The 15,461-nt window shown below is 41.8% G+C and overlaps 1 protein-coding gene across 3 annotated transcripts in view; it reads right to left on the bottom strand.

Annotated features, from left to right (window-relative positions):
• The window catches only part of ANKK1 (ankyrin repeat and kinase domain containing 1), a 203,240-nt gene that overhangs the window by 19,571 nt on the left and 168,208 nt on the right, over positions 1 to 15,461 (bottom strand). For all 3 annotated transcript variants that reach the window (XM_069224376.1, XM_069224374.1, XM_069224375.1), the window contains one exon: positions 13,458 to 13,561. In XM_069224376.1, the coding sequence (XP_069080477.1) occupies positions 13,458 to 13,561 (104 nt within the window). The remainder of the gene's footprint in view (positions 1 to 13,457; positions 13,562 to 15,461) is intronic.

Genomic DNA, 15,461 nt, shown 5'->3' with positions numbered 1-15,461 from the left:
GCACTTTCAGGTAGCGCAGGCAGTCAAGGAACCAGCTGAATACATTTACGTTTATCCATTACGTTTTACAGTCTATTATTCCTAAAATAACTTTGGTGATTAAAGGATATGCTAGAGAGGTATTTTGCAAATTATGGTCGCAGGTCTGAATTATCATGTAGTAGCTCAGCTGGGTATTGTGACTGCTGGAGAGCAGTGTACCGATTAAAGTGTAGGTCACAATGATCATTGTTGGAAAGGCAGCTCAGTGGGTAATGTTTTTTGCAGAGTTCCTTCTGTTACCAGTAGATGTAAATTGTAATCCAGGTAAAGTTTCTCACCCCTATTTCTCATTCATCATCCCTACTTCTCATCCATCATCCCTGCTTCTTATCCCTGCTTCTCATCCCTACTTCTCAACCATCATTCCTACTTCTTAACCATCATCCCTACTGCTCTTCCATTATCCTTACTGCTCCTCTATTATTTCTCCTTCTCATCCATCATCCCTAATGCTCATCTATCACGCCTGCTTCTCATCCCTACTGCTCATTCATCATCCCTACTTCTCACCCATCATCCTTACTTCTCTTCCATCTTCCCTGCTTATCATCCATAAACCTGCTGAAGCAGATGTCTTAGTTTGAAATTATTAGCGAGTGCGAGTGTTTACGTATTTTGAATAATGACTTATGTAGAAAATGAATAATGTAGAGGAAAATAATGTGCACGTTTGAAAATGTGACCTCGAAGGATGGCCATCAGTGTTCACAAATTGTACTAATTTACAAAATATTGAAATTGTATTAGATTAATGTAGTAATATGTCATATTAAGGATTATGAAGTATGCTTTAGTTTATTAATTGTAGGCCTTAACTTAGCGAGTGTCTTGGCCTAGTTTTGCCAGGCCTCATGCATAAACTGTATCTCTTAGCGTTTAATAAAAAATGCTGACAGAGAGAATTAACTGTGAAATGCTCATTGTTTAATAAAATGCTTAGCAGAAGCCTTTCCTGAGAACCGACTAACAGGAGATGATGTCTCCAAAATGTATCTACTTGTGCGTAATGTGTGACAGAGGTTCTTTCCTAGGACACAAACAATGGAGACACTGACTGGAGAGGAAGATGCAACAATTTAGATACCTGACGAGCCGGATGCTAAGAACATCGTGAAGCAGACCAATCAACGATGTGTGAAGCATGAAATATTAGAATTCATTTATTTGATATAGAACTTTCACTGTACAGAGTAATAACGTATGATTAGCCGACCAATAGGGAATTAGGGGATAGTTTGAGTGAGTTTGATATAACAACGTGACAGAGGGAAAAGACTTCAGACCTTATTCCGATTTTGTTATGCGATATTGACTTAAGAAGAGATTGGAGATTCTGTCATTGGGCTCATACTCTTGGACTGAGAGCCTGATGTTTGCTGATCGATTGATCACCTGAGGACGAAGACTGATCCTGCTTGCTGACTCGCACCGTGGATAGGTAAATATGACATTATGACTGAATCGCATTTTTATGCCTTTACTTTCTAGGTACCAAATGTGCTGTTTTAATAGTTTTCCTAGCTGGATGTTTTCTAAATTTGTGTTCTAAATTGTTTAGCATGAAGCCCCAGATGCTGATGCTAATCTGGGTTGGTTGAGGCTATTCACATGACGACTGACATATTGCAGGGACGAATGTTTGACAAGCTATCTCGCTGAGCTCTAGGTACTTCATCGCAATTGACTTTGCTACTGATCTGTACCGTCACTTTAGAATGTATTATAATTCAAGCCTTGGTTTAGATTGCGTTTCTTTCGTCACTTTGGTCAACCAGTATTGTTGTTATATGTGTTTCATTTGATCTTGAGATTAATTGACATGACTTTAGCATTGTCCATATAGGGAAATAAAATTATTAAACTTTTACTAAATGTGTAGTTATTCGTGGCTGAAAGGTCATGAGGCGTGACAATTACTGACTCCATTGATTATTGATTTGACTAATGATTATTGGTTATTGTGTATTGTTTATTTTTTCTGCTCTGGAACTATGGTAAGAACATCCTGAACGAGTCAAAAGGTTCATCGACCTATACATGTCCCCTTGTAGGTTTACATAATAAGGTCTGACGTGCTAACAAACCCAACTTCTCATCCATCAACCTTACTTCTCATCCGTACCTCTCATTTATCACAACTCATCCATCATCCCTCCTTCTCATCCCTATTTCTCATCCATCATCCTTGCTTCTCATTCATCATCCCTACTTATTACCCCTATTCCTTGTAGTGTCTTGCAGGTTGGACATGACTGAACCCTTTTGGCTTCTGATAGACTCCGTAGTGCTGTGACATAAGTGTTAGAGTGGAATAAAATGAAGGCAAGCTTAGAACTTTGATTCAGTAGTTAAACACAGATGAATAAAGATGTATATTCCTAAGCTCCGTGTGTGTCGTAGTCATTGGGGGATACCCTGGCTGCGGAAGACGCTACAACTGGTGATGAGATAGGGATTAATTAACCCAAAGATCAACAGTACTCTCCCTGAGAGTTTGTTGTGGTGTAAGCAAACTGCCGTGCATGCCACATGTGTCGTCGTTGTAGTACAGAATCGATGTACAATGCATGTGGAGTTAAAATGCAGCTTCAGCCATGGGAAACAAATTGAAAATAACAAAAGCACCTCAGAGAATCAATATGTTGTTGCTGAGAACCTGCTGATCAGGCCATACATAAAGGTACAGCGCTACCATGCAAACCAATACAGTGCACAGTGTGCTAATGCTAAAGGTGGATACAACCACGTTTTAAAAGGGCAATCATTGAGCTTTACCAATTGAAAGATGATACTGCAACTAGAAGCGCAGCAAGGTAGAGATCATCTAGGTGTTAGCATGTGCAAGCTGACAGCTTAGAAAAGAAGTAACAATTGACTTATCAAACCCAATAAAGAGAGCAATCATGCCACAGCACTCAATGAAGTGGCTCAAGGAGGAGTACCCTAGGTTGTGCTTACAAAGCCATTCATACCCAAAGCAGTTTGCCACCACAGCTGACGGTTGAGGTTCTGAAAAAAGTTGTAAGCCATAGAAGTTGTGAGGCCGAGCAAAATAATAGGAATAGTGAAAGGTGTTTTTTCTGATGGAGATCCAAAAGGAAGTCATGTTTCCAGTTACCATTAAAGGTGATCCAGAGGCCAGTATGGTGAAGGGTCTCAGAATTAGTAAGCAAGAAACCGCCTCAGTAACTTCCACAGTTTACAATGCTGCTGCGTTCCTGCAACCTCCACCGCCTTTCGATACCTCCAAAAAGCAAAATATTGGCCATAGACAGACTACATGGACAGAGACATTTGATGATTTCATTGAAGCACTTGAAGATACTGATAACAGAAAGATTATCAAGTATCTAAAAAATCTTGCTGGTGATGGTGTGAAAGAAGCCATAATAAAAGTACTGCGAACTGATGAAGAAGTCACATACTATCAGATTAAAGAAGCTAAGACGTTTAATCCAATGTATATGTTCATTGTGAAAGATACATCTTCAGTCAAGAATGACAAAAAGTAGGTGAAACCATTGATGAATTTGTGGAGAGACTTGATGCACTCATCAAACACTGTAGGTTTAATTAATTCAATGATGAAGAAGCTGTGCTTCTGAGAGTAATTGATTGATGTTTGTCAGATACATTCAGATGACAAATGCTGACAGAAACTCTTATCCTGAAGCAATTGTTAATGGCTGTCAGAGCTGAGGATTGTGCTGAAAGACAAGCTGCTGACATGGAGGCTGGAGATGCCCAGACTGAATCTGTTATAAGTGTGAAAAGTAAACCAACATCCATGAATGAAGGACACAAAGTGATGTCTGCATGTAAAAAGAAGTTGTGTTTTAGGTGTGGGTTTTTGTTTCAACATGAAGGTAATTGTCCCACTATTATACAGATGTGCATAGGTTGTGGCAAGGAGAACCATTTTGTAACAGTTTTCAAAGTGAAAGAAAAAGTAAATGTGTTGTAGCACTAAGCAAAAATGGTCCCTGGAACTTTCCAGAAGCAACGTGTGATGCACACACACAAGGCCATGCGGCAACATCAGTTGAGGCAAATTAACACTGAATGGAGTCGATCGTCATATAAATTATCAAACAGTTCTTCTGCATGATTATCAAGTGAAAGTGAGAAAGATGATTATACCATGTCAATGTTTACGTCATGTAAATAGACTCCAGTCAAGGAAAAGTCAACATGCTAAAGCACCAAAGTCATTCACACACTTTCCAAAGATAACACTGAAAATAAATGATTGTTCAATAGCTTTCATTATCGACAGTTGTGCTTTCATAAACATTAAGCCTAAGGAGAAACACAATCAGCTTTCTCCCTTACCAAGACTTAAACCACTGAAAACCAAAATGTACAGATAGGGTCCATCAACGGCCATAGAAAGTCATGGGTCATTTGTAGTGAGAATGAAATAAAAGAAAACGAAGGTGCAATCACCCATCAAAGTGCTTCAAGGCACAGCGTAAAGTGCCTATCTACTTAGTTTCGGACCTGCTGCTCATAGGGGACACATTTCTGTGAAGTACAACATGAATGCACATCACAAAATAGTAAGTCAATTCCCTTTGTTGTTTCATGGTTTAGGAAAGATTAGGACTATGAAATTAGAGTTGCGTATTAATGAGGACATCAGTCCTGTTGCTCAAAAATACAGACAAATTGCTTTTTGTTTACAAGAAGCTGTTGAAAAGGAACTTAAATTGTTGCATAAGGATGATATCATTGAGCGTTTGGCTCGTCCAATGCCATGGGTGTCTCCCATATTGGTAGTACCCAAAAAGGACAGTGAAGGACCTGTATGCATATGCGTTGACATGCGTGAGGCAAACAAGGCAATTGAATGAGAACAACATCCATGTCCCCACATTGATAACATCATAACGAGCTAATGGTGCAAAGGTCTTCTCTCACCTTGATTTAAATAAAGGTCATTATCAGTTGGAACTTGAAGAAACCTGCAGACACATTAAAACCTTTTCTACGCTTGTTGGTCAGTTTCGAAACAAAAGCCTAAAGGTCTCATTTGCAAGAGGCCTGTGCCACCAAAGAGTTACTTTTTATGATGCTCCAGTATCGCAGGCCTCTCAATCATATCTGTGAGACAACGCAAAGCCAACCTGCACGGCTTTGCATGGCCTCATAGATATAGAGTAAGACAAAGCAGCGCAAAGCACTGCCTTGCCTTATTCTGCATCAAGGAGGTGTTCCATGGGTATGGCAGTAGGTTTTCCCACACAACATCCATGGGTTTTGATATATTCCCAGATTTACAAGGATCTGTGAACCTGAGAATGTGTCAAAACTTTGCACCTCCCCATGTGATGCATAACAAGGACAAATACCTTAATTTCGCCTCGTTTTTCCCAGTTATATGTGTGCTACATTTTGTAGCACACATAGAAAGAGGAAAGCACATTCATTGATTCTTTTGCAGCCATGAGACAGGCACTGATTGATTGTTTTTGTGCAGGAAGGTGTACAAAAACAATTGTGCCGACAACACAGACACCCTTGCACCATGCAAGGGTGCCTATGTTGGTGGTAGGCACCAATTTGTGCACCGGAGCAGGCAAAAGGAACAAGAATACTCCATATTTCATTGATCCAGCACATTTCTTCCCTTTCCTTTTGACTCAGAATAGCACAGCAAAGTGGAAAAAACATGTAAATGAGGCCCTGACTTTTGGTGTGCTTCAGCTGCTGAACTTTTCCAAGATGATTAAATATCGAAATATTAGAATTCAACGCCACCCAAAAAGAAGCTCTCACACAAGTGTGTTGTTTACCTACTGAATCAGGGTTCACTTTGAATACAGATGTGAGTTTCATAAGACAAAGCTGAAATTCTTTGGTCATCTTTTCTGTTGGGGGCATGACAACTGATCCTGCTAAAGTGCCAGTGCTGTCAAATGCTGAACCCCCAACAAGATGTTGCTATGATGCGTTCATTTCTAGGCATGGCATATACTATTCAAGCTACATACAACACTTTGCCACCGTGAGTGCTCCATTGTGAGATTTGACGATAAAGAATGTTTCATTTCATTGATCACAAGAATGTGATAACAGTTTTAAGAGAATTAAACAAGCCATTGATAATGCTACTGAAATGGCATATTTCAATCTAAGGTTGCATAAATTGGTTATTGTTGATGCTAGCCCAATCAAGTTAGGTGCTATCCTTGCCAGCACAGTGGACACGAGAAGGCTCAAATGCACATTGTGGCATATGCAAGTAAAGGTTTGTCCCAAACAGAACATGCTTATTTGCAACCAGAAAAATAATGTTTGGCTATGGTCTTGGCACATAACCATTTCCATGTATTCTTGTGCAGAGAGGCTTTTACTCTGGTAACTAATCATCAAGATTTCTGATTATGGCCCTCATTACAACCTTGGCGGCCGGCAACTGCCGCCCACCAAGGTTGAACCGCTGAGCGGCCGCCAATGCAACCGCACTCCCGCGGGGTCTATTATGAGATCCCCGCTGGGCCGGCGGGCGGAAACCTGTTTTCCACTCGCCGGCCCAGCGGGGATCTCGGCTGCAACACGGGAGCCGACTCCAAATGGACCCCGCGGTGTTGCGGCTGTGCGACGGGTGCAGTTGCACCCTTCGTGCTTTTCACTGTCTGCATAGCAAACAGTGAAAAGCTCCATGGGGCGGTGGCAGGGGGACCCTGCACTGCCCATGCCAGTGGCCCCCCAGGGGCCCCACGACTCCCCTTTCCGCCAGCCTTTTCATGGCGGTTCTTATCACTTAAGCTTTCTGCCTTCCTCCTCCTCTTTTTCTGATCTCGTTTTTGTTTACTTTAGGACTCTGGGCACTTTACCACTGCTAATCAGTGCTAAAGTACATGTGCTCTCTCCCTAAAACATGGTAACATTGACTCGTACCTAATTGGCATATTTAATTTACTTAGAAGTCCCTAATAAAGTGTGCTACATGTGCCCAGGGCCAGTAACTTAACTGCTACTAGTGGGCCTGTAGCACTGATTGTACCACCAACATAAGTAACCCCTTAACCATGCCTCACACATGTCATTTCCAGGCCTGTGTGTGCAGTTTTACTGCCACTTCAATTTGGCATTTAAAACTACTTACCAAGCCTTAGACCTCCCTTTTATTACATGTAAGTCACAACTAAGGTAGGTAATAGGTAGTCCATATGGCAGAGTGCTATGTAAGGACAGGACATGTACTTATAGGATTTACATGTCCAGGTAGTGAAAAACTCCAAAAGTCATTTTTCACTACTCTGAAGGCTGCTCCACTTCTTGGTCAGCATTAGAGATTCCCTTATATGCTTTTAAGTGGTAAGTTCTGATCTGAGAGGAATCAATTTGCCACTTTTGGTATGGTTGAAATGTAGGTTGAAATCCTGCTTAATGGTGAAGTTTGATTCTAAATCACTGTTTCAGAAAGGCCACTTTTAAAAAGTAGGCATTTCTCTGCACTTACTGCCATCTGCGCCTTACAGACTGTCTCCAATCCATGTCTGGTATGTGCTGGTTGACAGCTCCCTTTGTGCATCCCACCCACACAACCATAAACACAGGACACTCAGCTGCTTCTGCATTCATTTGCATACAGAAGGGTTCCCCTGGGCAGGAAGGATGGAGGGGTTCTCTCTTTAGAGGCCAGTGGCCTGCCCTCACAGAAAGGACTGAAACCCCCCCACAGGGCTCCTGGCAGACAGGACTGTTGAAAGGGGGACTTGTGCAATTTAAAACCATTCTTTAAAGTTTCTACCACTTCAAAGGCAGTTTTAGGTATATATACTAGGTCTCTGACCCCACCAAATCAGATACTTCTGGACCTACAAATGGACTCTGTCGGAGGGACTGCCTGGCTGCCCATATGACTCCTCAGGACTGCTTTGCTGGAACGACTGCTGACCTGCTTGTTGCCCAGATGCCTACTGACTGCTGACTCTGCTGGAAGGATTCTGCTTTCCTATTCAAGTGCTCTCCAGGGGCTTGGGTTGAGCTTGCCTCCTGTTCTGAGGTCTCAGGACTATCAAAGACTTCACCAAAGAAAGGAAAATCCAGCATGTTGGAATTGATGCAACGCACACAGTGCCTGTCTCATGGCTGAAAAATCACAGAATCGCCTGCCAGATCACCAAAGCACCTGTTGCTTCTGCTCAACACGTTCTGGGTTCTTCAAGCATCATCCCCGCATCGCAGTGAGGAACCAATGCTGCGCTCCTGGAAACCAATTCATTACCTTGCATCTTGGAAAGAAACAACGCATCGCCTTTGCTGCATCGGAAAAATGTATGCTATTTCAGAAAATCAGGCCACCCCCAATAACCTTGGGACTTCGATGAATACTAATGTAACAGCAAAAAGTAGTCCCCCTGGGGGAAGTATAAGCCTAGACTTCCACGGCAGCGGTTGTAGTACTGAATAAAACCCTTACTCAATAAGATTCCATTGATTATTAAATCCATGTTATTATACAAATGTACTTCAATCAACAATTCAAGCAATATATTACATTAGGTGCTGTAACAAGTGATGGCACAGTGCAAGTGAATAAAGTGCCAAAAAAGTGCATCTGTGTTATTTACAAAGAAATAAGAACAAATGTGGCTAAAATCTTAAAGATCTCCTTATAGACACTTGTAATGTAGATGTCTAGAGTCAGATGACTTTGTCCAGAATCTAGTCCACATGAAATTTATCTGGCGACATTTCAATCCAGCACCCAAAATTTATTTAAAGGGTCATCATCAGAACAAATCAAAATAATGGGAAGCATCCCTTAATCGTTTCTACACAATGTAGCTGTTGAACAATCCCTTCCCTTGTGCGGATCAAGTCTGGTAGGAATCACCAATTAAGTAAGCTGACATGATGAAACCCTCTCTTACAAAAACGCAACCTGATCGGTACCGCCAATTCAGGGAACACTGGTCCAACTCCACCCTCAACCCCAACTACCCCACACCCTTAGTGGCTATATAGATTTCTCTTGGGAGGTGGTGTGGGATAGCAAACACTCCCAGTACTCTACTTTTGTGTTTTATGAAATCCTGTCACAGCCACTTGAGGGTGGTTAATACCAAATTACAATGTTACGTAGAACAGATCCCGCTTGCTGAGACTTCTTGAAAGGAGAAGTCACCTTGTCCAGTATTGTTGACAAAACCACAGCCGGCTGCTTACTTAACTATTGGGCCATTCATTTCTGGACAGCCCGAGATGATCAATTAAGTTGATGGTTTCTGGTGCTGGGCACCTTCACTTATTTTTGAGAGCCGGCACTTATTTTTCTTCCTCAAGCATTTACTGCGAACAAAAGAAACATATGGGAAAGACGGAGGAAGAGAAGAACAGAAAAGCGACCCAAAGGGAGAAAGCAGAAAGCTGCAAGAGTGAGCTGGAGGGGCAGGGAGTGGCTGTAAATGGATTAAAGAGGCCCAAAATGGCTTCAGAATTCTGCTGCCTCTGTGCTTCCATATTTAATTGCAGCAGCCACATGTTTAGAGGAGAGCTTTGGGCACCGGCATGTTTTTATTTACAAATTAAGCACTGGCCTGCCTTCTCTGTGCTAACCTACTGGAGCATACCTCTGCCAACTAGAGACCCTATTTTAACAACTAACAGTAAGAGATAGGGGAGAAGTAGGGATGAGAAGTATGGATGAGAAGTAAGGACAATAGATGTGAAGCAGGGATCATGGATGAGAACAAGGGAAGAGGGATGGGGAGTGTGGATTATGGATGAGACGTAGGGATGGTGAATGAGAAGTAGGGTTGAAAGTAGGGGTGATGATAAGAAGTATGGATGAGAAGTAAGAATGATTAATGAGAAGTGGAGATAATGGATGAGAAGTAGGAATGATGTATGAGAAGAAGGGATGATGGATGATGGATGAGAATTATGGATGATGGATGAGAAGGAAGGATGATAGACAAGAAGTAGGAATGAAATATAGGACTAATGAATGAGAAGTATGGATGATGGATGAGAAGTAGGAATGAGAAGTAGGGATGATAGATAAGAAGTAGGGATGATGTATGTGAAGTAGGGATCAGAAGCAGATATGAAAAGTATGGGTGAAGGATGAGAAGTAGGGATGACTGAAGAGAAGTAGGGATGATGCATGAGAAGTAGAGATGAGAAGCAGGGATGAGATGTAGGGATGATAGATGAGAAGTAGGAATGAAAAGTAAGGATGAGAAGTAGGGATAAGAAGTAGGAATGATGAAAAAGAAATTGGGCTGATGGATAAGAAGTAGGGATGAGAAGTAGGGAAAATGGATGAGAAGTAGAAATGATGGATGAGAAGTGCAGATGATGGATGAGAAATAGTGATGATGGATGAGAAGTAGGGATGATGATCAGCAAGGATGAGATGTGAAGAATGAGGATGTCCTAAACTAGATGCCCTGGCTGTGTCAGCTTTTGTAAAATAGTCTATAAGTATCTTAATAGGAAGTGAAGGTACTTGGTGATCGCACACTGGCACATACATTTTACTAGACACAGGTTCTAGGAAAGGCAAAAAAAGTTAAAATGTGCTTATTGGACCTGGCCCTATTTGCAGGGTCATCCCCAAACATTTTTCCTTTTTCCTCCTATTTTTCTGACCAGTTTTAGTTGGCTTTAGGACTCTAGGCACTTTACCACTGCTAACAGTACAAAAGTGCATATACTCTCTGCCTAAATTATATTGATGATTGGTTTATCCATGAATGGCATATATTATTTATCAGTAAGTCCCTAGTAAAGCGCATTAGAAGTGCCCAGGGCCTGTAAATCAAATTCTACTAATGGGCCTGTAGCACTGATTGTGCCACCCACATGAGTAGCCCTGTAAACATGTCTCAGACCTGCCACTGCAAGGTCTCTGTGTGCAGTTTTAAACTGTCAATTTGACCCGGCAAGTGCACCCACTTGCCAGGCCCAAACCTTCCCTTTTACTACATGTAAGCCACACCTAAGGTAGGCCCTAGTTAGCCCCAAGGGCCGCATGTAGTGTACTTAAAAGGTAGGACATATACTGTTGTGTTTTCCATGTTCTGATAGTGAAATACTGCCAACTTCGATTTTTACTATTACAAGGACTATCTCTACCATAGGTTACCAAGGAGACTGTCTTTAAACATTTTCTAGGTGCAGTTATGTGTTGGGAGCAGATAGATATGTGGAGTTTGGGGTCTCTGAACTCACAATTCAAAAATACATCTTTTGGTAGAGTTGGTTTTTAGATTGTCTGTTTGAAAATGCCACTTTTAGAAAGTGGACATTTTCTTGCTTAACCATTCTGGGCCTCTGCCTGCCTGTGGAATCCACGTTTGGGTCAGAATGACAGTTGGGCTGTTTGTGAATTCCCTTTAGACAGTGACACAAAGGGAGCTTAGGTGTGTCATGCAGATCCTGATGAGTGTCCTATGCTAGAGTGGGGAAAGAGTAGCTGACACCGGAACCTGAAAGGGCTGTGTCTGCCCTCTCTGATTATCTCTACCATATGTTACCATGGACACTGTCTTTAAATATCTTTTAAGTGCAGTTTTCTGTTGGGGGCAGATAGATATGTGGAGTTTGGGGTCTCTGAACTCACCATTCGAAAATACATCTTTTGGTAGAGTTGGTTTTTAGATTGTCTGTTTGAAAATGCCACTTTTAGAAAGTGGGCATTTTCTTGCTTAACCATTCTGGGCCTCTGCCTGCCAGTAGAATCCACATCTGGGTCAGAATGGCAGTTGGGCTGTTTGTGAATTCCCTCTAGACAGTGACACAAAGGGAGCTGAGGTTTGTCATGCATATCCTGATGAGTGTCCTATGCTAGAGTGGGGAAAGAGGATCTGACACCGACACCTGAAAGGGCTGTGCCTGTCCTCCCACAATGCAGGCTCCTACCCTCTGGGGTGTGTCTGGGGCAGGCCTGGGCAAGGCAGGATCTTGTGAACAACAGATACTCTCCTTTGCGGTTTGCCTTCTTCAAAGGCAGAAATTAGTTTAAATAGTGGACCCCACACCCCAGACTTCAAGAATACTTCTGGATCAAGAGGAACCTCTGCCAAGGAGAAGAGCTAAAGAGCTGGAGGAGAAGTACTTCCCTTTTGCTGTGTGTGCTTTGCTGGGTTGGCCTGCAGTTGCTGCTTCTGCCTTAAAGAGGACAAAGATTGGACTTTGAGGTGTATCCTACATGTGAAGATTCTCCAAGGGCTTGGAGTGAGCTAGCCCCTAGTTCTGAAGTCTCAGGGCCATCAAAGACTTCATCTTCCAGCACTTGGATCTCTTGCTGAGACCTCTACCCTGCCACGTGGTGTTACATCCAGCCCCTGGGCTCTTGAAAGGAGAAGCTAGTGAACTCAAAGTGAAAATTCACACACCTGAGCTGAGCAGCAGAAAAAGTGAAGCAGCGCCTGCACTGCAGATGAAAGATCAATGCATCGCTGGTAAAAATCGATGCATCACCAGCTCAGCAAAGATTCATCCAGATTTTCCATGCATCATCCCTGTGCATAAAAATCTTCAAAATCACCAAACAGACCCCAGGCTGCTGATCTGGAAACTGACACATCGCTTGCCCGGCGGAGAAAGAATCTACGCACAACCTCACTTGCGAGTAAGCAATCGATGCAACGCTTGCATTTCTAATGCACGCTCGCCCTTGCGGCACTATTTTTCATGCATACCAGGTAGTTTGGGCTGAAACAACGCATCCACTCATTTCTATGAATTAAGACTCTTTTTACTTTAAAAATTCATATCTTTGCTTGTGTATGTTGGATTTTGTATTGTTTTAGTCTTGTTTGATTTAGATAAATATTGGCTATTGTTTCTGAACTGGTGTGGAGCCGTTCTGTGGTGTTTTCACTGAGTTACTGTGTGTTTTGGTACAAATACTTTACACATCAGCTCTGAGAAAAAGCCTGACTGCTGTGCCTATATAGCAAGGGGGTGAGCAGGAGTTATCCTAAGTGTTTGAGGGTCCCTGCTTAGACAGAGTGCCAACTGACTGCCAACCAGAGACCCCATCTCTAACAGTGCTTTATCTGTTAGGAAATTGTACAGTTGCATTGCAGGATGTATCATTGATTCTGCTGTTTGGCTGCTTTGTGTGATGCTATCTGTAAGTTTCCTGCTGTGATCTACAACTCTGCCAGTCAGATCACCACTTTTCTCTGAAGGAGTTAGACTGTCCATGATGCATTATGCAGCCACTCATGCTAGAGAGGAAAACAACAGTCCTATGCAGTGCCACACAGCAAAGTACACAGCCGCAAGTGTCCCATTTCACTTTAGATTGATGTAACACAGCAAGTATATCTTGTAAAATGCACTTGTCAAGCAAAGTTCATCATATTTCTGCATAAATATGTTTACTGACACCCAGCTTAATGGAAATCAGAAAAACATAAGGCAAGGAAACCAAGTGTTGTACTTACTTCGATTAGACGTTTGCTAAATTTCTTGAAGAGGGGTACTCTTGTGTAGTTTGGATTTGGACTCTGCACTAAGCACAGCAGCATGTCCGTTTCCACTGAAATATCTGCAGGAAAAGGCAATGTTGAGGTAAAAAATATGGAAACAGACAGATAACGCAAGCATCAGTGATGTACACAAAATTGCGTGAGCCTAAGCCAAGCCAGCAGAATGCCCTATTTGCTTGTCCTATTGTGCCTGCGCCCCATTTAGATGGTTAAAGATAGCCATGATTGATGTCAATTCAGCAAGGTACCAGGGGTAGTGGAAATTACATCATGCACCCTTGACCATAATGACATCACTGGAAGTGATATGATATGGCCTTTGTTCCGGAATCGTTCCAAGAAGTGATGTCACATGCCCATAACCCAGACTGCTGAAAGGTCCATTATAACTGCATGGCTAATATAACAAAACAACACAGAAAAAAATCCATTTTAGATTTCTCCTGCATTAGGGTGCTGATTTGATATGCCAGGAGAGCATTATTCATATCTCCTTGCATTAATTGAAAAAGGTGTGTGCCCTGGAAGAGAATATAGTGTCATAAACTAGCACTCTGACCCTAAATTATTTAAACCACAACTGTCACGATTTAATAGCTTCCATGATGTGTATTGCAATGAGAAAAACAATGATAAATCATATGGAGAAAAAAATGTATTTAAAAAAACAATAGGTATAGTCACATGGATTAATTGATATACACTGTATACTGAATAGGATCTATGATTCTGATTTAGAGTTCAGATACCCTGTCTGCTATATTACAAGTGCCACTGGATATAATGCACTTTTAATACAGCGGACGTGATATCCGGCACGTCTGTGACACAGTAACCCATCCACCAAACTCTAAATGAGCCCTTATGTTATTAGCTTAAATTATTGCTTATTGTTATTACATTTTGATCTATGATCATTTGAAAGGCTTTGTCAGTCATGTGAAACACAGAAGTGAAGTTTTATTGAAACACAATAATGAAACATCTGTTTAAAATGTATTTTATACTTGATTTTATTAAGTCACAAGCGTGGCTATTGCACTGCTGAATGTACCTATTTTACGCAACCTAATGCGCAATGCCCATGCCTCAGTGGATGTTGCAGAAAGTAAGCAATCCTCATTAAAACATTATTTACCTTCTGTTCTTGTAATAGTAGCTGGTAATCTTTGAAAACAGTGGGGCGTAATACTTGCCCTGAATTGTAGGGAGTTAAGTGAGTAAGCCCAACATCCCTAAGATGGAGAGGGTTGGGGATTCTTCTTGAGAATTGTTTTAGCAAAATTGGATCAAATGGTGCATTTTGAAGAACAATTTCCAACTATTTGCTAAATGCCGCAGACTCTGAAGCAGTGTTCAGTTATTGCTAATGTCCTTTCATTTTGTGTCCAGTCAATGACACATGATGTTCCTAAGACCAGCAGTTTATCAAGGGTGCCCCTTTAGCACAAAAATTACACACAATATGCCAATGCCACAGTTTTGTAATTAGTTCAGTTGGTATACCATAGATTATCTTTATTTGAAAAAAGACCTTTAATATGTCAGACCAGTATTTTGTCATATGCCACAGTTGTACCCCCTTATGCGAAGAATGACTGAATTACTTCCAATGTGCCAGTGCCAGAGGCTTGCCACTAATGCCCCCAGTGTCAAGAACTTCCTCAAGTGTGCCAGAAGCCACATTATTGCCCAAGTATCCAAAAAACAATAACTGGCTCCAGTTAGTGCCATGAGTGTCCCATATGCTAAGTATTAACTCTAGTATGACAGTGCAAATTATTACATTTCATATGCCAGTGCCAGGTATTACCTCTAGTATGCCGGTGCCAGTACTTTGCCATAGGTGCCTGTTATGGTAAGAATTGCCTCCAGAATGGCAGTGGAAATCTTGATAACATAACACTACATTGTCTCTCATGCTCACTTTCATTCAATTAATGCTATTCATTCTCCCTC

This window comes from Pleurodeles waltl, chromosome 3_1 (genome assembly GCF_031143425.1).
Source record: "Pleurodeles waltl isolate 20211129_DDA chromosome 3_1, aPleWal1.hap1.20221129, whole genome shotgun sequence".
Classification (NCBI taxonomy): Eukaryota; Metazoa; Chordata; class Amphibia; order Caudata; family Salamandridae; genus Pleurodeles; species Pleurodeles waltl.
The sequence above is the reverse complement of the archived record's forward strand: the minus strand, read 5'-3'. Positions and strand labels throughout refer to the sequence as shown.